Source organism: Lolium rigidum, chromosome 3, assembly GCF_022539505.1.
Source record: "Lolium rigidum isolate FL_2022 chromosome 3, APGP_CSIRO_Lrig_0.1, whole genome shotgun sequence".
Classification (NCBI taxonomy): Eukaryota; Viridiplantae; Streptophyta; class Magnoliopsida; order Poales; family Poaceae; genus Lolium; species Lolium rigidum.
The window spans coordinates 303,827,068-303,847,960 of NC_061510.1; the positions used below are offsets into that span (position 1 = coordinate 303,827,068).

Here is a 20,893-nt window from a genome sequence, read left to right on the forward strand (position 1 = left end):
TTTATTTTCTTAGTTTCTTTTTTTGGTTGTGTGCATTCGTACTGCCATTAAGGTATTGCGTTGTTGCATAGACTGATGTATTTTGGTATCTCTCCATATTATTATATTCTCTTTATAAAAAAATTATTTTATAAATTTCAAAAACACATATTGAAAAGGGTGTTATGCAGATAACGACCTTTTTTGTCGCCGGTTTCTTTCTCTCCTTGGCCCTGCAGCTGCTCCCTGTGCAGAAAAAATCCCCCCTCTGATTCTCTCCTCCTTCTCTCCGCTCTGAGTCTGTGACACCGCCAACATCCCCGCCACGCCACGCAGTGATGGCTTCGCCGCCGACGGAGCCCGCGGGGGCGGCGGGCCTGGAGATTATGGAGGGACTCGCCCTGGATACTATAATCTCCAAGGCCGGCGCGCGCCCCGCGGCTGCGCTCGCCTGCGCCAGCACGCACCTGCGCGCCGCCGTTGACGATGACGCCCTCTGGCGCCGCTTCTGCGCTCAAGACCTCGGCCTCGACGCGCCCCTCGACCCCGACGGCCACCCGCTCCTGTCCTTCAAGGTCTGCTGCTGGCTTGATCTCCACTCTCCTTTCCCCTAACTAACCCCTGCACGAGTACAAGAATTAAGAAGCAACCGGTGTACGATCCATTGTTGGTGATGTGATTCCTTGTGTGTGCGGATTGTGCAACTTCGGATGAATTCTTTATTTATATTGTTACTACTGCAAATTCTTGGTTGTGGGTGTCAGCTTAGTAAAATGAGAGTACCTAAGAGGAAACAGGCAACTTTCCATTGACAGAAGAAATAGGCACCCAATTTGAGTTGAAGTGGACTCAAACCTGGATCTGGGTGTTTACACCCACACTTCGAACCAACTGAGCGAGGCCGGACTTAGCAGAAAGTTTGAGTGGGGCAAGTCCTTCTGCGGTTGCTGAATACTACTGTGCCTATGCCCCACTTGGTGTCTGTATTTAGACAAATGTCTCATTCTTGAACTATTGATCTATATTTATAACTTATCCAAACATTTGATAAAGCAGGAACACATGGCAAACAGTTATATATGATCCTACATGATTAGAGTTAGATGTGTGGAAATGAGAGAGAGGAAGGGGGAGGCTGCAGAGCTAGTTTTTTATGATGCTGTTTCAATAGGTAGGAATCGATTTACAGAAGATAAGATTCATACCCACTACAAGGTGAAGGAAATGATAACATAAGAAGAATAAACTAAACAGTAGAATAAATTATAAATTAAGTCTTCACACCCATACTTAGTGTTCCAATACCCTAGTCCTTGTATGAGTGGAGTTAACATCTCGTAGTGCCTAATGTCTGTCAGAGTTTCACCTGTATTCCCTCTCCACCATGATCTTTTTCAATGCATGGTCTTGTCGTTGTTAGCTCAAGGTCATCACTATTATGGTGAACTTATCCAGTATGGAAGGGAGATACGGGTTATTCATGTTTAGGGTCTTACCTTAACAAGTTGGAGGCCCGCTGTGATATTCGAGATTAGGCCATGTGTATAACAAAATAAATACAAAAACTTGAAGAATATTTTATGATACGTATTGGTAGCACAATGTCTTATAAGAATTACACCATCCTAAACACAAGTCCTGTTTTATTGGAAATGTAACATCATTGTGGCTTTCCTTGCTGCAAAATCTGAAAAAAAATTATGTTGCTGCAGCTATAGCATAGTTAGTGCCATCACCACGAACCTAGCCATTATTAGTATCGATAATCTGGTTTCCGGAAGAAACTTGTTATTCTTTCTTAGAAAACCCTTCAGGAGCTCCTTTTGAGATTGAGTAATCTCTTCAATTATTTTCTTCTTTTACGCGATTCATATCCCTGGTTCATCTTTTCTATCAGGGATGCACAAAGACAAGAAAGAATAGCAAATAGCATGTATTAAAAGCTAAATCATTAATTTCGGAGAAGTTATTTCGTAGGCAATGGAGCAGTTCCTGGTCGTCTGCTTCTGTTAAAAGGGATGGAATGAGAGTGAAGGGAATTTAGTATGTCAATGCCTTAATCTGTTCACATCTAAACTCTGCTTAATATTGCATGAAATAGATGCTTCACATGCATCCAATTCACCACCAGAATGCAAAGTTCCATGCTGTTTGATGTTATTCTGTCTCGAAGTGCTTCGCAGCGGCATATTTGAGCTAAATATCACAACGCACCTGGTGCACCCAATGTGGCATGTTGGACAAATAGCTGTCTGTTGACAGCTCTACATGCATGATCTTTTTGGCAATACTTGAACTTCGCACTAGTTATTTTGTTCTGACTATAATTCTTATTTATGTTATATGGTTTGCTGTTATTGTATTACAGTCCAGCGTTTGGAGTGTGTCATGTGAGTCCTTTTACTGTATATCTGCGCTTAACAGTGCAATAAACTCAAGACTTTTTGAGATATTCTGTAATATTGACAAATTGCACCCCTGTTTGGTCTACTTCGCTTCAAGTGCAAATATAAGTGTGATGGGAGATTGAATTATGTATAGAATTATTTGTTTTTTCTATATAAAGATAAAAATTATGTTGGTTACCCTGCTTTTGCTATTGTTCACTTATGAACCTCCTTATTTGTTCTACTAGTAAGTAGCACGTGCTTTGCACGTTGACTCATATAAGTACAGTATAAGAGCACACCGCTGCCAGCCCCTTCCACTGTGTTCCCTTACCCCTTCTCCCCCACCCCCACCCCAAGCCACCCTTTCTGTTCTTTTTCCGTTCTTCTAGCATCTAGTCTGCTACAGCATCTGCCAGAGATCAAATTTATCCACATACACGAGCTTTTTCTAGCCAAGACCTTGATGTTGATGTCCCGACATGGCATGTCGTTGTTTTGGCCGAGGTCGTCCAAAATCTGTGAACATGCAGATGGTGCAGCCATGGAAGATAGTTCAGGTGCTCGCTCGATTGGCCCTGGGATCTAGCCCTAGCTTCTGGCCAATATTTGGCTGTCGATGTGCTGAGTCCAGTGACATCGGGGTGGCTCATCATTGTTGCTGATGGCGGAGGTCCATTGGCGGATCCAAGATCCACATGCGCGGCTACCTTGCGTTATGTCGATTACGTATATTTGTCGTGCTTACCATGGTTTGGTCGGAGGTAGGCATGTGAAGGTGGGTCGGTGGCTAGAGATTCACCATACTCATGCTGAGTGAGATCGCTAGGTGATAGCGGTGCCAAGTGGTGGTGACATCATACTTCATTCTTGGCGGTGCTCTTGGAGTTCCGTGTCTCAGCATCTTTGGTGAAAACCCTAGTTCTGACCTTCGGTGGTTGTACCTGGCAATGGTGGCTCGCAAGTTATCTCCTTGTTGAAGGCATTGCCGGGAGATGGGACCTTCTTGAGGGTGAAATCCCAGGATTGATCTCACCATGTTGGTTAGTCTAGACGACAATAGTGTTTGTGCACAGTTACCTTCCTAGAGGTGTCGTTCTTGGAGAAGCTTTTTTTTGTGTCGAGGCGTCGTCCCCACTTGTGTTGCTATTGCTACTGCAAGTTTGTTTGGTTCAGCGAGGTGAGTTTCATTTTTCTTTTATTTTTTTGTTGTGTGCATCCCCCGTATCTAGACTTGCTCTAGATTATGTTAGTGCCGAGGCTAGACATCATTGATATCTTCTTAGTATTAATATTTTTTTTTTCGAAAAAATAGAAGAGTACAACCTTTTTTTTAAGGTAAAGACATATGGTGCTCTAATGACAAACTGAGATCATTATAGTTATTCTTTTATCATAAAGTAATTAAATTTTTGTTTGGACCGTTGAGCATGAGTATGTATATGTTTGCAATTAAATGTTGACCGTTCAGCATGTCAGTTTTACGTCTACTAACTTATCAAATTTTATTTCTTACTTTAAGTGAGTTATAAATAAGATATAAGAAGTTGACGGTCAAACAATTCCAGAAAGCATAAAGTGTAAATGTATTTAACCTTTTAATATAACCATACATGTTTTGTATTTGCTGATAACATATACGTCTATAAGTTCCGTTCCACAAAATAAGGATTTTAGCTAATGGTCTGAAGAAATGAGTTTTTCTTTCTTACCAGATTTCCAACACAATGAAAAGAGATCCTAAGAGAAAAAACAACTTTTAGCTAGCTAACTCATGGTCATTTGTTGGTCGTGCCTGGTAGATTCCAGAATGACACGTCGACTCCAAGTAAAAATAAATGTTTATAGTTGCATCAGAGCACCCACGTTGGAACCTGCAAGTCTGCATTGATTGTAGTTCCCTAGAGTATTCGGCTAGCTCCTAGAACATTCAGATGGGTCACGGGACTGCGCCTTAAGGAGAGGCGAATCCGGCAGGCGGCCACCGTTGGATTTGGCCCGACAAGAACGGATGAACAGCACATGATTATTTTGTTGTACAAATCAACGGCTGTAACGGCTTCAGAAGTGTTGGCGGGAAACTGGAAGGGGCTGATGAATCAAAATTCAAAACTGCTACATTATAGTAGTAGAGATGTCTAAATGTTCATTTTTATCGTATGATTATTATTGTCGTTACTTCATTTAATTTTGATTAATGTCTACGTGATTTTTGCACTTTCAGTAATTGGTTATGTCCATGATAAAAAAAACTGAATGATTTTTCAGGATGCGTATAAAGTTTGGTTGGAGTCCTTTGGTATGTACCCATTACCTCTGGTAAAGAGAGTGAAATTATTTTGGAGTTCATTGAAAAGCTGGTTGTCTGAAAACTTTCCTGAGTCACTCGGAACTTTGCATAAAGGTGCTTCTGAAGCTCAGATAAGATCAGCAGAAGATGATCTTGGTATCAAGCTTCCTATGCCCACAAAGTTATTGTACCGTTTCTGCAATGGTCAGCTGCCTTTTAGTAACAACTACCTTGAGAATGTACGCATGGCTCCTCTTGGCATAATAGGAGGCTACGTGTTTTATGATCACAGTGTAAATGTGCACCTGTCATCACTTGAGCAAATGGTTCAAGAGACAAACGAATTTTATGCTGACTTGAATGAGCCAGGTCTTTCCAATGGGCTGAATCTTGTCTTAGTAGCAAGCTCGTGGTATAATGCTAAATCGTTCCTCCTCAATTGTTCAAATGGTGAACTGTATGTTGGCACAACCAACTTACCAGCTGGAGAAATGATACCATGCGTACCGAAATCATTGATAAAGCCAACTAATAGTGATATGCCTCAAGATGGATTACTTTTGTGGTTGGAAGAGCACCTTAGGCGATTACAGAATGGCATGATCAAGATCCGTCCACTTAGGACGTCGAGGTATATCTGCTTATATCCAGAAGAACCCCCTATGTGCACGTCAGCAACAACAAATGGTGTAAAGGTGATAAATATTAGTTACTGCAGATTGCATCATCATTTAATTAAGTTTGTCTTCTACATGCCATATGTTATTTAGAACACTTTGTGTTGAATTTTCTGAATCCTCACTTGCAACATTACATCTCGCCTTTACACTTTGTGTGCGTTTATTTAATGACTTCCGTAGACATCCTATAAACATTCTTATGGATGGTCCCATTGGAGCTTTGGGCTAACAGATATGATGATTATAGGTACGTGCATCTGCCGTCTTTGCGCCAGAACATCATCAAGGCATGGGACATGCACTCTACAGTTATTCCATTCGCTTGTCAGTTCCTGAGGCATGCATGCTAGGTGGAGTTTACTATCCCTCCTGCCAGCTTCACTCACGTCACTGGATCATTCGATGTGGAGACAGGGTTGTTTCGGATGTGCACGGGGAAGGTGTTATTGGGAAGGTATGCTGGAAGCACACAAAACAACTAAATTCCTCACTATTGAATGTACAGCTATTTCTCGAGGAAAAAAAGTGTAGTTATTGTTGCGATTTGTTTTGTGTTTTGCAGTATCCTTTACTTTTACCAGGCCAGGAAGAGTTCGTCTATGAGAGTTGCACGCCATTGAGCGGCAGCACTGGATCTGTGGAGGGCTCTTTTACATTTGTGCCTGGGAGGTATGCTCTTAACTCAGAACGGAAGTTGCAGTTGACAGAATGAGCTCATTTGGGCATCTGTAGCTGTATTGTGTTCCTTAAGCATTGGTGATATTTGTATGCTAACAAATATAAATTATCTCCTTTTTCTGTGTTGATGTATGATCTGATACACTGTTTTTCTCTTTGGTAAGGGTGAGCCGACCAGAAGGAAAACCATTCGAGGTCATGGTGGCTCCATTCCCTCTGGAAACACCTGAGTACATCTTCTGAAGGACTGTGTGTGGCTAATAACAGCACATCTTAGTAGAAACGCCAAAGCATACCTCTAGTGTTTCTGTCCGATGTAGCAAATTGTCGAAGTACTTGAAAAATGTGGCACATGTTTGTTGTGCGTCAGCCCCTCTCTAGGTTCATGGTCGTGGCCCTGGAGGAAGCTCAAGGGAAGTGAACGTGTTTGTTCATATGTGTTGTGAGGTTGTTGTTTTATTTTCTAAGGTGAAAGGTAGACGACGTTGTACCTTGTACCTATTTTATGTGTTGAAGGATAAATGGTTAGAAACGAAAGCAGTATGAAAACAAGGAAACAAGAGGGACAAACAACATGAAGAGAAAAAGGAAAGTAAGTGATTCATGTTCACTCCCAAGGAACATAAAGACTTTGTCCTTGATGCTTCGCGGAGCTGATGCACCCCTCATCATTCATTAAAACTGCTGTAGTGATTTGAAACCCTTTGGCAGTATCAGCCTATCAGGTGCGGTTCTGTTCGTGAGAGTGCTTCGGTAGGTCATCAGCTTGGGAAAGCACGGGGAAGTTGTGTAGCCCAATCCTTTAAATATGAAGGAGCACACATACTTCTATGTCCCCGAGGAACATAGAAAGGTCAGTTTCTCCGCAGAAGTTCGACAATGAACAGCTAGCGGTGCCAACAGAACTTATATCTTCAATTTTCACGTGATGATCCGACATAACCGCAACAGGTTCACTCATGGAGCCCTATCCCCGTGAGCTTCGATGATAAAGAGTTACAGGGTTTCTACTTGCTTGTGATGTCATGCACGCATATCAACATATGCAAAGAATGTCTCTTAGGTTGCCAAATGCAGTTAATCCATGCTCAAACCCACTACTTGCAACGCATGCCTAGATGCCGATACAACTTGGTAGCACAAGCACTAGAAATGTATCAACCACGAGTTCCAGCAGAAAGCAGAAAGCATACTAGGACTCTACCTCTCTAATAAAAAATTCCGATGCATCTCATTTCCGTTGTGGAGTTTCCCATACTAATTAGACTCACTTGAGCATCACAGTTCTCTTCCTTTGTCCCTCCATTCGATCCATTCATTATATTTGGAATATTACACGAGACAAGAAGCAAGCGACTTGGTGAGTTACGCTATGATGCGATGGGACCAGTTATATATGGACGGGCACATCAAATGAGTGCAACAACTCGATCATACGTTGATGGGTACAACCAGCGGCTTGTTATTTAAATCACATTTGCATCATATGTTGATGGGTACAACATAGCGTTTACATTTTTTTCGAAATGGGGCAGCCCTGCCTCTGCATCAATCGATGCATACGGCTCACATAGCCTTTACATGTCAACTTAGCTTAAGTCGGAGCTCTCATCTCAATTGTATAAATCCTCTCTAGGGCTGTAAACTCAATTTAGAAATCTCTAGTCGACATTCTAAATGTACATTAACTACTAGAGTGTGAGATTCTTAGGTGTTGTTCGAGGGCTCTATTTTTCTTTGCCAAATAAACCAGCAAAAGTCGACGTTTTCCCAAAAGTATTCGCAGACCTCTTCCGATGAATAATCTTTTTTTTTGTGTAATTCCAAATGTGAAGCAAGTTTGCCTTTGGTATGTGTAGACTGAGCTAGCCGGAAGAACTACACATTTATTATTGAACGACATATATTCACGAACAAAGATACTACAATACATTTATTGCATAGTTGTTTTTCAGAAACAACAGGGAACAATGTAGATGCCACATATGCAACCAGCACCCGGGCCAAGAGAAATATGGAACGGAGGAAGTATTTTCTAAGGAGAAAGGTAGCCGATGTTTTACCTTGTATCTTTTTTATGTGTTGAACTGTTGATGAAGAAATGGTTAGAATCGACAGCGGTAAGCAAATAAGAGAAAGTTGCCGCGCTGCTGAACTGTTGATGCGCTCCTCATCCCTCATTAAAACTAGAGTACGTGTTGATTGGTAGCCGTTGAGCCGTATCAGCCTATGAGGAGTAAACGCAGCTGTTCGCAACTGCTTCAGTAGCTTGGAAAAGCACGGGAAAACTCGCTCTTTGTTAAGCACCAGGTTTTTGCAACAAATTTTTTGGCACTTTTTTCTAAGTTCCTTCGGTTTTTTTTTTTTTTTGTCGAAATGGCTAGCAGCACTGCCTACAGTTTGTACCATCGATCGTTTACACAGCCGCTGCATCATCAGCCACATGATCCGTCTTCGAAGCTCCGAGGTTTGATTGCTGAAAAGTTTGATGGGTGAAGAATCACAACGTACCTCGTTTGGTGTGTTGCGATGTGTGCATGTCAAAAGATGCAAACAATGTACCTCATGTTGCCGAAGCTAAGAGCATGTCTAACAGGCCCCGTATTTCGCTGCCCCGTATAAGTCTCTTATTTCGCCCCGTATCGAAAAACTGCTCCATTTCGAGCCATGCCGTCTAGCAGACCCCGTATTTCGCCCCGTATTTTCAAAAATTAAAACCCCGGGAAGTTCATCTTCATTGATCATACTAGGGATCATACATACATTTTGATCATACTACGGATCATACTAATCTAACTAAGCATCAACCTACCTCTAGTCGTCCAGGATGACGTAGGGGATGAAGGCGATCCTCGCCGCCTCCTCCCGCGCCTCCCGCGCCTACCGCGCCTCGAACTCCTGGACGGCGGCGATGGCCGCCGCCTCCTCCTCTGCCTCCGCCGCCGCTTTCTCGGCGGCATCCGCCTCGGACAAGGCGACCGCACGGCGGTAGGCCGCCTCCTCTTCCTCCTCTTCCGCCGCCGCCGCTTCCTCCTCGCCGCCTCCGCTTCCTCCGCCGCTGCTGCTGCTGCCGATGGTCGCCCTCCATTCCGCCAACGCCGCGCGGTCGCGCTGCCACTGCGCGCGCCATTTCTCGAACGCCTCGCCGCTCATCGGCTTGAGCGGCGGGTCCTGCTTGTACCATCGCCCACCCGCGGCGAACTCGCGGAGCGGGTCCGGCACGTACAGCGCGCCGGCGTACTTGCAGGCCGCGCGACGGCTCCCGGCGGCGGAAAGCTTGCACTCCGGCCGCCACGCTTCCTCTACGGTGTCCGGCGAGCGGGATCGCTTCGATCCGCTCGCCGGCGAGGCCCTCACTGCGGCGGCGGGAGTCCATCCTAGCTTTGGGGTGGAATGCGTGGCGGGGGAGCGGCTAATTGCTCGCCGGAGCAGCAGGAGGAGGCGGCGGCGCGCGGCGGAGCTAGGGTTGCGAGTGAGGGGTTAACCCCTCACTCGCACCTGCGCCCACTATATGTACGGGGCGACGGGGCCGATTTCCTGGGCCCCGTATTCCGCCGAAACGGGGCGGCCCGAATACGGGGCCTGCTAGACGGCCCAAACCGCGCCTGCCCCGTATGTCGCCGGAATTTTACGGGGTGGGCGGGTTATACGGGGCCTGTTAGACATGCTCTAAGCAAGCAAGCCAGGCGGTCACTACCTGCAAGGCATCCCAATTGCCTATACTGCTTGACAGCACGACAACTGTCGGAGTAGGGGGTTTGAACAGACGGCAGAAACCGTGGTAAGACACCATCATTCCAGCTAAACTTTCTGATGCACCTCATTTCTACTGTAGAGTCTCCCATGCAAGTTAGACTCAGTTTCTCCACCTTCGTCCGTCATCCATTCTCTCCGCTTACAATCTTCAGAATTATGCTAGACACAAGTAAGCTAGCGGCGGGGTAAGATTGATTCCATGGCGCGATGGGAGACAACCAGTTATATATGGACGATGGGCACAACAAATGAGTGCAACAATTCGATCTTGTCATTCAATTATGAGTAACCTACCGAGTACCGTCCAATTAACGTCCAATATTTTGGTCACAGTTGCATTATACTGACGGATACAATAAAGCCTTTAAAATGCAACTTAGCTCAAGCCGTAGCCCATGCCAATAGGTATGGGAGGTCTTGGGGATTACTCCGGTAGGACCAGAATCAAGGTTTGTGACCTATAAATTCATCCAGAAGAATCAAGGTTTGTGACCTATAAATTCATCCAGAAGAATCAAGGTTTGTGACCTATAAATTCATCCAGAATCCGTTGTACATGAATGTGGTACTCAAATGTACAACAGAGGAATACAAGTAAATAAGCTTGTTTTAGCTTTAACTAAACTAGCAAGGAGGCCCTCGCAAATGCGAGCGCAGCATCTTAAAAGCCTATTTATTTCTAATTGGTCAATTTGCCTATATTGTTTTATACATTGTAACATTATAGAAGTAATGTTGCACAATTGTTAAAACTACCAAACCTAGTGTTTAATGAATTTTACACAAATGATTTTTTTTAGTTGCTATGTATTCTTGGCTACACTATCAATGGACAAGCCATATATCCGTTAATATATGTGTTAGTTTCGCTTTGTGGTAGCATAATTGGCAGTTTGGCACATATGCTTGACTTACATAAATCTAGTGAAATTTTCTCATGTCATATTACAAAACAAATTACTCATCAAATATTTCAGAATAAATAAAAATTCAAAGTATTACGCAAAAATAAGTATAATTTTATAATTTTTCACACCCATGTACTATAGTTCTGCAATTGCATTGCATCCCAGAGTTTCTATGTCCAACGTATTTTCTTTTGAACCATCTTTTTGCGACCACAACCGTACTCATGAACATACATCGGGTTAAGAGTGTAGCAATGTTCATAGTGATCTTTATTTTATTTTTATGTGCCTCGCTCAATCATCTGGCATATATTCTCCCTACGCTTGGGATCATGTACGTGAGTTCCGGCTGGAGGTTGCTTTTTTACTTTTTGCAATTTGAAAATAATTGAGAATAATATTTTCTTGGAACTTATGTTTCATCACGGCCGGTCCGACGGAATTCTTCGAACCTTATTATAATAATCTACAATTTAATAGCATTTTTAAAGCTAAATTTAGTGCGTAGTGACATGGACAAACTCCTTAGTCCGTTCCTATCGTTCATATTTTTTTTCATAGTCTCACGTACATATCCCATTGAGTTTGGATATTTTCTTGTTTATGCAAGACTTTTTTCTCAGGTCCATAGAAAATTACATGCACACATGAAGAGAGTGGTCAAGAAATTTGGGCACACATGATATATATGTCTCACTATTTTTGTAGTTGAATAAGTAATATAGTTAAATAATTTAATTTTTTATGTATATTCCATTTTTAGTCAACCATGTGCTTGACCAACGCACACAAATGTCTAGTTCTTTTCGACATTTTTTTCTAACCCATATCTAACGTTGAGCTGTAGAACTCCTTTTACGTGACATGTAGCAATATATTCTATCTCTTCCTTTTCTTTAACATGGAAGCAAATCTTTTTTCCAATCCATATATCTGATGTAGAGCTGTAGGAGTCCTTTTACGTGACACATAGCATGTATTCTATCGCTTCCTTTTCTTTGACATGGAAGCAAATCCCTTCCCATTTTTACGTGTACCTTTTTTTTATCGTTTCCTACCTCTACAAGATGTGTATAACCATAGAACGTGTAAATAAGGTACGCATTTTTTTCATGGACTTTTTTTTTGAGATATGAACACGTGTGGACACATATGGTTTGTAAGGTGCCACAAGTTTATTTTTGTACACGTTCTGTTGTACGTAACACTTTGTATCTTTTAATCTAAGACGTTAAAATTCAAATCATTGGTTTATATTATTTTAGCATATGTGGATTAACATGGTGCCTCGAAAAACATCCTTATTTTGCTTTTAGTATATAATAGATAGATAGATAGATAGATAGATAGATAGATAGATAGATAGATAGATAGATAGATAGATAGATGTATTTTCTGTGGATTGCAGCTATGTTAAGTGCATTTCATCGAAATTTGTGGCGAATTTCAGGAAACATGTGGTTTTCGTTAAGAGGCCAGAAAATATTATTTAGGTTAAAATTTTAGGTCAAGTTTAAGTAAATCTGTGGCAGTGTACGTCAAAAAAAGAGCATATTCTTTTCCCTAACTGGCCTGTGCTGAAGTGGTAGAGGGCCTATGTACTTGGTTCATATGTTCTGAGTTCAATTGTTTATCAAGTAGATTTATTTTTCCAAAACTACTAGAACTTTAGACTTAAAATATGACCGATTTTTTTTGAAAAATTCTTCAAAAATTCGTATATTTCTCGAAATTCTTGAATCTCTTTGAGGGGAGAAATATTTCTGGAACACCAATTGCAGAGCCCGGTAATTCGATAGAAGCACATATGGAAAAAATTCGAAAACTATTTGAACTTTAGACTTCAAATCTGACCGATTTATTTCATATATTTCTCGAAATTCATGAATCTCTTAGGGGCGAAAATTTTCTGGAACACGAAATGCAGAATCTTGATGTAATATGATAGGTGCAACAACTAAATAATGGGAAATTTTGTAAGGCGGGCGGGGGCGGTGGCACGGCATGGTCCTTCACCTACAGGCTACTGGTACTGCCGTTGATGTCGAGATAGGCCGCGAGCTGGCTGTAGTCGTCGGGCATGGGCATTGGTGCCTTTCCAGAGACCCCTTTGAGATACTCGGTCGCATGGAAGAGTTCGTCCTTAAGCCTCGCGTTTTCTAGGAGGAGGTTCTCCGTCTGCAGGGTCTTCTCGCGGGGCAACATTAGGCCTGCGCATGTGAGGCAGGTCTTGTTCAGCAGCGCCGCCTCGAGGGCTTGATGATTTGCTTTTAGCGACTCGTTCTGTTGCCGGAGCATCTTATTATCCTCCCTCTTAAGCTGGTTCTGCATTTATGAATTATCAGGTTCACATTATTCAATTGCTTGGCGGAATAGAATAACGAGTAAACACCTAGCTAGCCATGGATTTTTTTTTTTTGGTCTGTACCTTCTTTGCAGAGCGCCGGTTTTGGAACCAGACCTTAACCTGCATGACACCCATGCCAATCTTATTGGCAATGTCCAAACGCACCTTCTCGTCAGGGTGGGAGCATTCCAGGAACAGACTGCATATCAACAGAGTGGATTTGTTCATATCCTGTGTAGATTAAGCAAAACAAAAAAAAGACAAGATCAACTAAACATTATTATACGCTTCAAGCTGTTGAATCTGTTCTCTGCTATGGCGCTTTGTACGCTTGCTTGCCCTCCCCCTCCTCTTCTTCCTAGAACTCGAGGAACCAGTATAGTCTTCATCTGTGGGGTCTTCTACATTATCAACATTTTCATCATCAACGATGGCCAGATTGTTCCAGAACGAGTCTTTGTCATCGCTTGGGATGGTGAGGTCGAGATCATCATGCACGTTGCCAATTTGTTGCTGCCATTCTGCGTCCATGGTGACCTGATAAATAGAAACCAATGCAACCTGTGAACAACATTATATAAAATAGTGTAGGTAATGGGAGTCTTAGAATCTATTGCCAATGGTACTTTCTAAGTGTATGCATCTTATTACCTCCTTATTAGCACCTGAAAGTACATTTTACCAAAACATAGGAAAGTAGTATAAGCCTACATCTGGGGAAAGAAACAGAAAAGCAAAACATGCTAGAGAAAGCTTACCCCTAGTTAGTCGCCTGAGTTTTTCTAAATATTAGTTTATTTCTCCAACCCAATAATTTGGATGTCCATTGGACTATAATGTGCCCTTTGGAAATGATTTTTATTTTTTCTGTCCATTACTTCTTTATTTCTACCGGTATGCATGTTTTCCTTGTATCAGGTCAGTACAAAAAAATCCATTGCCCCATCTGGCTAGTATAAATGGCTTTATGGGTGACATGTACCACTCAAAAAAAAAATATGTGGCCTACTTGATACTGCTGGCCATTTGATTTCCACTTCAAACATAAAGATACAAATATATAAAGAAATAGATAAACTGGCAAACAAGAGACAACATAGTAACAAGAATGTCTAAGACTTATAATCGATCAATATGAAATTTAAAGACCATCATATGTTAATTAAGGTATGTTCAAGGACCTATTTGTAATTTTATTACTTTTAGGCCTCCCCGTTCTCAATGGTTGATGATTTTTAATAGATCGGTGAAATTTCAAAAAAAAGTGATAAAGGTCCAACGATTTAGATCATATCATCATCCTATTTGTAAACCGTAAAATAAACAATAATATTCTTAGAAATTTGGATACCAAAAGACAAATTAACCTTATGGAAAAATAGGAAGACAAAACGGTACATAAAAAGGATTTACTTGCACAATAAATTTGTAAATTTATATAAGAACACTTGATCTAACTTTCCTTAAACTTACACATGAGAAGTTATTTGATTGACATATGACAAATATGGAACTTCCATAGGGAATAGCTGCAACTAATGTTATACGGGCAATGCAAACAATGATTTCTATAAAAATTACTTCCCTCTTACAAAACATAGTTAAAATTATTAACTATGAGAAGGAAATGGAGCCATCTAGTTGCCTACTACTCGCTTGTATATACTAAAAAGACGTTGAAGCTTACATGGGGAGCAATACTAATAACACACAAGAAAATCTTCTTTCGAGAAGTCATAAATACTACTAAGATATTCTGAATGTGTGAATAAAACTTCATAATGCATCCTTGAAGACATACAAAAAAATTATTGATGTAAAATTTCTTCCCGCGAAGAGATACAATAGTCAAACATGAAAGAAAGTACCATTTATCCATCTACACAGAAGCATGTCAAAATACGACAACATTTAGCTAAATATTGCACAATCACACTAGATACTCATAGTCCCGGTGACATGTATGTTTCTACTTATGTATCCATAGTTAACTTCATAAACTTCAAATCTTAATATATCATCTACACAACAGGTGGGATCAACTCTTCTTGTGGCAGAGAATTCATATTCAACTATACACATTCCGAAACGAATTCTTACAAGTAACAAGAATATTGGATAATCTAACCCACAGGAAAATACCTTTGACTTCGGTAGTTCTTCGTCCTTTTGTTTTCCGTCCTTGGGCGAGCAGCACGATCTGACAAAACTATAAGATATTCAAATGGGCTCCTCAAACTATTCTAGTGCAGAATGGTTGTGCCCATCGATATTTAAAGGCCCGGAGACCATAGTGTACCCATGATATTTTTTATAAGGTATTAATTTAAATCCAAATGTAAATGATCCGCATGGAAAATATGCTTGGATTGCGCAGCACCGCGACGAGATGTAAGAAGAGCAATAAATGCATGGTTTTAAATTGATGCCTCCCAAAGCGTAAATACAGAGTATATCATTTTACTATTGGCAAGCAATATTCTAAATAGAGATACTCTTAAATATTTAACAAAATATAATTCAGAAATATATCCATGCATTATCTTATTTTATATGGACCAAATATATTGTGTAACCCAATGGCTGCATTGGCGTATCGTACAAGGTGATACGACGAATCTTATCGGAGATTTCTACGATTTCCGTAAAGTTGTCATCGCATCCTCATAGATATAATTACATCGATGAAAATATATTATTTATATATTTATTCACTACAAGAAATCTGCCATAAGTTGACGAAATAAAGGTGTCACTGAAACGTCACTAATGGCTACTTGTGACGTTATTGTGACAACTTTCAAAACGTCGAAAGCTGGGAGTCAGCAATGAGTGCTTAAGACGTTCCACTTGAAAACGTCGTAGACCTTTGTGACGTTTTAAAATGTCACTGACTGCATGACGTTCCCAAAACGTCATGGGCACCTGCCCCCGAGTCCAGCGTGGCAATCCGACGTGGCAAAATTGTGACGAATTAGAAACGTCGTTATTTGAATTCAGCCCGGTCCATTCAGCTCCTTATGTGGGCTGAGCCCATTAGTTCTGATTATTTTTTTCGGCTTTGTTGGGCCTTGGCCCGTAACTGGCCCAATTACCTCGGCCTTTTTAGCTTTTTTTTTTCAACGGCCTTTTTAGCTGCTGTACTTACTGGGCTCGGGCCAATTTCCATTGGGCCGTGGCCTTTTAGGACCCATTACAGTTTTGGGCCGTGGCCTTTTTAGGACCCATTACGGTTTTGGGCCGTGGCCTTTTTAGGACCCATTACAGTTTTGGGCCTTGGCCTTTTTAGGGTCCAATATGGTTTTGGGCCTTGGCCTTTTAGGGTCCATTAAGATTTTGGGCCTAGGCCTTTATAGGGTCCACAAAGGTTTTGGGCCACAGCCTTTTTGGGGTCCATAAAGATATTGGGCCTTGGCCTTTTTGGGTCCATAAAAGTTATGGGCTTTGGCCTTTTTACGGTCCTGCAAGTTTTTTGGGCTTCGGCCTTTTTTGGCCTTTTCAACTCCCATTTTTCGAAAATACAATTAATTATTTGTTGGGCTCTAGCCTTTTAAGAGCCCATATATTTCTAGGCTACTTTGGGCCTTGGCCTTTTAAGAGCCCACAATAGCCCAACAGTGCATATATTAAATTAGGAAATTCAACAGCAAAATATAAAAGACAACATTTCAAATCTGCAAATTTCACAGCAGAGTCACAAAGACAAAATGACCAGGTTCACGAGATTCACCAACATGCCAAGAAAGTTCACGAGATTCACGAGTAAGAAGTTCACGGATATGACCAAGTTATTGTCACGCTGCCAGGATATGACCAAGTTCCATGGCGGGACACAAAAAAGGGATACGACCAGCAGCAGGAGCTAATTCGCAGATGCTCCGAAGATGGACATCATGTGAGCAAGCCTCCTATCACTTTCCTCAGTCCGCTTGAGGAGCTCCATGTAGTCCTTGTCACGCTGAGCTTGTGCGGCTTCATTTGCCGCTTGCTTCTCCTTCTGGGCAGCGTGCTTCTTCCATGATGGCAGCAAACTGCTGCTTCATCTGTTCAGCTTCCTCCTGGGGACCTCTTCAGCTGTGCTTCCAGTGTCATGAACATGCGCCGATACAGCGAGCTGCGGTTGGCTTGTTGAGCTTGACAGTGGAACCGGGCTGAAGTCCAAGCATTCTTCGGGAAAGTGCCGTGCTTGGCTTCCTTGCTAAGAACCTTTGCAACAACGACGACCGCAGACCTTGGCGGTGCACCTTCGGCACAGGAATAGCCATCTCAGCTTCCATATCAGCCCGGAGATCCATTTCCAAAAGATTCATCAATTCGAGAAACGCGCGGGTCCAAGAATGGTTCACAAAAGTGAAATGAACAAGTCACTTACTATTGCAGCTAGAGCTTCCTCGGAGAAACCATCCTTCTTGCCGTGATGGGTCGCCTTAAAGATGTCGATCGCATCTAGCTCTTCACCTCTCGCGCTCCTCCCTCCGGAAATGATGTTCACCAAGAATCGGAACATAAGCTTGTGGAGACAAGAGTAAGATGCAAAAGGAAATTCTGCAAGAGTGTTCTTACAGTTGCATACGTGATGAGCGACATAGCTACGAGAGCCGATCTTTTGGCCAAATTTGACCGCAAAGCACGACTCGTCCTTGTTCTTGGTACATGTGTTCTCGTGTAAGGGCACAATCATGATATTCAGCAATGTGCACACTATAACGATGAGCATCATGTCTACCATGCAAGCACTAATGATCGCAACTCGAAGCAAAGAACATACCCTGTGTCTTGGGGTTACCCACGGAAGCAGTTAGAGCTTCCCATTCTTCATCCGAGACATCCTTAACAGGGGACTTGATGCTGACTTCATTTGCTGGTACTTTGTCGAAGTAGTCCCTTTTCAGGATGTAGCGCCTCGTTCTTCGACACTTTCCGCGATACGTCATAGCAAGCCTTCCGGATGTCTTCCGACTCCGTGTCCATGTTGAAATTTGCCTACAAAGCAAACAAGGGCAAGGACGAGGTTAGTTATCATGAACTATGAACAATCAAGCAAGCACTCCTATCATCTAACAAATGAACTCGGTGATGAAGAAGATTACCCCCATCTTTCCAACGAAGTCGGCCAACAAATTCTCATCCCTCTTGTACAACTTGAAATGCGGAAGGAGCGGCATCTGGCCTCTTGCAAGCATTCCACCCTCCGATGCAAACTTGGCAGCAGGCAAAGGCTTCTCGGGACGTTTCAGCCCCGGAGGAATCTCAATGGTAAGCTTGACTCCCATCCCCTTGCAAATCCGCTCCAGCCCGGTGCCCTTCCTTTTACGGCCACCTCGCAGCGGTGGTTCCACCTGAATAGCATACATACAAAGATCATGTCAGAAAGCAAGCACCCACAACCAAAAGAGTTTATAAAGATAAACAAAAAAGGCAGTAGATAGTGTGGACAGCTGTCCAACAAAAACTTGCCTTCATCATCCTCAGGATCAAGAAAACCATCGTAATCAAAGTGCTGATGGACCATGACATCAGATGCAGTAGGACCCGTGTCCCCGCGAACAAGTGCTTGCTTCATCGATCCTTTCATCAATCTGCGGTGAGCTTCTGCGATTGTTGCGGGGCGGAGTATCTTCATTGTTCGTTGCGTGACGCTTCACTTGATGTCCTCCTGGTGACTCTTTTGGAAGGAACTTCAAGCAACAGAGTTCCAGATGCCTCTTTCCCCCTCCCGGAGCATCAGCAAACACTCTAACAGGAGGCATTGAACTTTGTTCCTTTTGCAACCTCTTACTCCTCCTCCCCGGGCTTGTCTTTCTAACGTAAGCCTTTTTCTTTCTACTCTTGGGATCCTTCAATGCCTCGCAAAAATAGCAAAACAAAATGGCATTACATCACAAGTTATAGCAAAACAGAAATAAGAAAACAGATACAAATAATGCCGCGCTCCAAAGATGATAAGCGTGAATGCACCTTCTCAATGTGTTCCCCTATACTCCCTTCAACCTCCCCATCCTCCTCGGTCAACCAATTGGTCATTGCTCGGATGATAATCCGAGCTCTCGCCTTGTGTTATGGCAGATGACTCATCATTTGAAAGTGTGGAACGACCTCCACCTCGACCACCATGTGACTTCCTAAAAATTGACACTACGACGGGGAGACCTGTGGATTGTAAGACACGGTTGTTCCGCATCATTGTCCTAGCCCTCGTCCTTCTCTATCTCGGTGAGGGGCGCTTCTTTACATGTATGAGAAAAATATGTAACCATTAGATTGATGGTTGAAATGCATAGAAGCAAGCCAACTCGAACAACTAAGGTAAATTGTTTAATCATAGCAATTTTCAACTTTTAGTTTCATTTAATCCTAGGGTACGAAATATTCGACAGAGCCAAAAACCCCAACACCCGATTAAAAGCATCAATTAGACACAATGATGTTAGGATGAAGCCGCATACCAGCCAGCTGCTTCTTCCCAGTCTTTGCCATGCCTGATGTTGATGGGTTGGATATGTGCTGGCACGAAAAGAATAACAATTAGTGACAGCAGATACAACATATGGATGCAATTAAAGAACCAAGCAACATAGGTTCATGTGGATCAACAATCACCTGGTTCACCTTGCTCCTTGAAGTAGGTCGACCTTGATAGTATTACCTAAGAAGATAACAAGTTATAATCATTAGACATATCCCTTAATACAACAATAGACATGTACACAGTAAAAGCCGTAGGCATGTACAGATAAACAGTGGCTCCCAAACTTTGTTTGGGAGAAGTTTCATCAACACAGGATAAAAGGGCAATATAAATGTTCATCGACGAAATATAAAAGGGCATTCCTTGGTAAAGATCCGTACCAAGCAAGATCCGCGAAGCAGGTAATCATATTATGTACTAGTTGCAGCAAGAAAGATCTGCAGAGTGGCTAATCATATATGGACTGCAGTAAACTAGATGTACAATCTACAGAGCCCAAGCCAAGTAAAATCCCCCAACAATCATGGACTGGTTGCAGCGAGACCCACGCGAGGCAAGATCCGCATCACTAATTGATTGGTTGGATACAAGCAAGCAAGATCGGCAGCAGGTAATCATATAGGGACTGCAAGAAACTGGATCTAAATTCTACAGAGCTCCGAGCTAAGCAAGATCCGCAGCAATCATCGATCGGTTGCAGCAAGACACATGTCAATCAAGATCCGAAGCAACATGGACTGCTTGCATATAGCAAGCAAGATCGGCAGCAAGTAATCATATAGGTACCGCGTAAAACCAAATCTAAAATCTACAGAGCTCGAGCCGTGCAAGATCCGCAAGCAATCATCGACCGGTTGCCGCAAGAACATGCCAAGCAAGATCCGAAGCAACCATGGACTGGTTGCAAGCAAGAACCATGACAAGCCGAGCAACCCTAACCCCGGACAAGCCAAGGAAAGAAGCCATGCCACGAAATCCCTAACCCTAACCATGCCATGCCAAGCAAACCGTAACCCTAGCCATGGCCGACGAAACCCTAAGCAGTGCCAAGAAAAGGCCATAGAAGTGGGGGCGAGGGGTCGGGTTGAGGAGGGAACTCGCCCGAAGATCTTGTGGCGAGCGTCTACGCACGCGCGGCCGTCGTCGGCGGGTAGCTTCTCCGCTCGTCCGCTCGTCGGAGCGCCGCTCGTCGCGTGGCCGTCGGCGGGTGGGGATGAGCGGAGTGGGAGGGGAATTGGGGTTCGCATCGCACCGGAGTGGGAGGGGAATTGGGGAATTGAGGGAGCTCGTACGGGATTTGACTGAAATGTCCCTCCTTTCCAGCTTAGGTTAGTGGCGTTTCGGACATTTGCCCTCCTTTCCGTGGCGGGTGGATTCAAAACATTTCGCTGGAGCTGCC

At 42.8% G+C, this 20,893-nt stretch overlaps 1 protein-coding gene across 1 annotated transcript; it reads left to right on the forward strand.

Moving 5' to 3' along the window:
• The first annotated feature begins 302 nt into the window (after window positions 1–302).
• On the forward strand, window positions 303–6,383 carry LOC124703648 (F-box protein SKIP16-like). The gene is made up of 5 exons (XM_047235870.1): window positions 303–554; window positions 4,635–5,351; window positions 5,584–5,790; window positions 5,899–6,005; window positions 6,179–6,383. Exons 1-5 carry the CDS (start codon window positions 318–320, stop codon window positions 6,255–6,257), a joined length of 1,347 nt encoding a protein of 448 aa, XP_047091826.1. The 5' UTR covers window positions 303–317; the 3' UTR covers window positions 6,258–6,383.
• The last annotated feature ends 14,510 nt before the right edge of the window (window positions 6,384–20,893 follow it).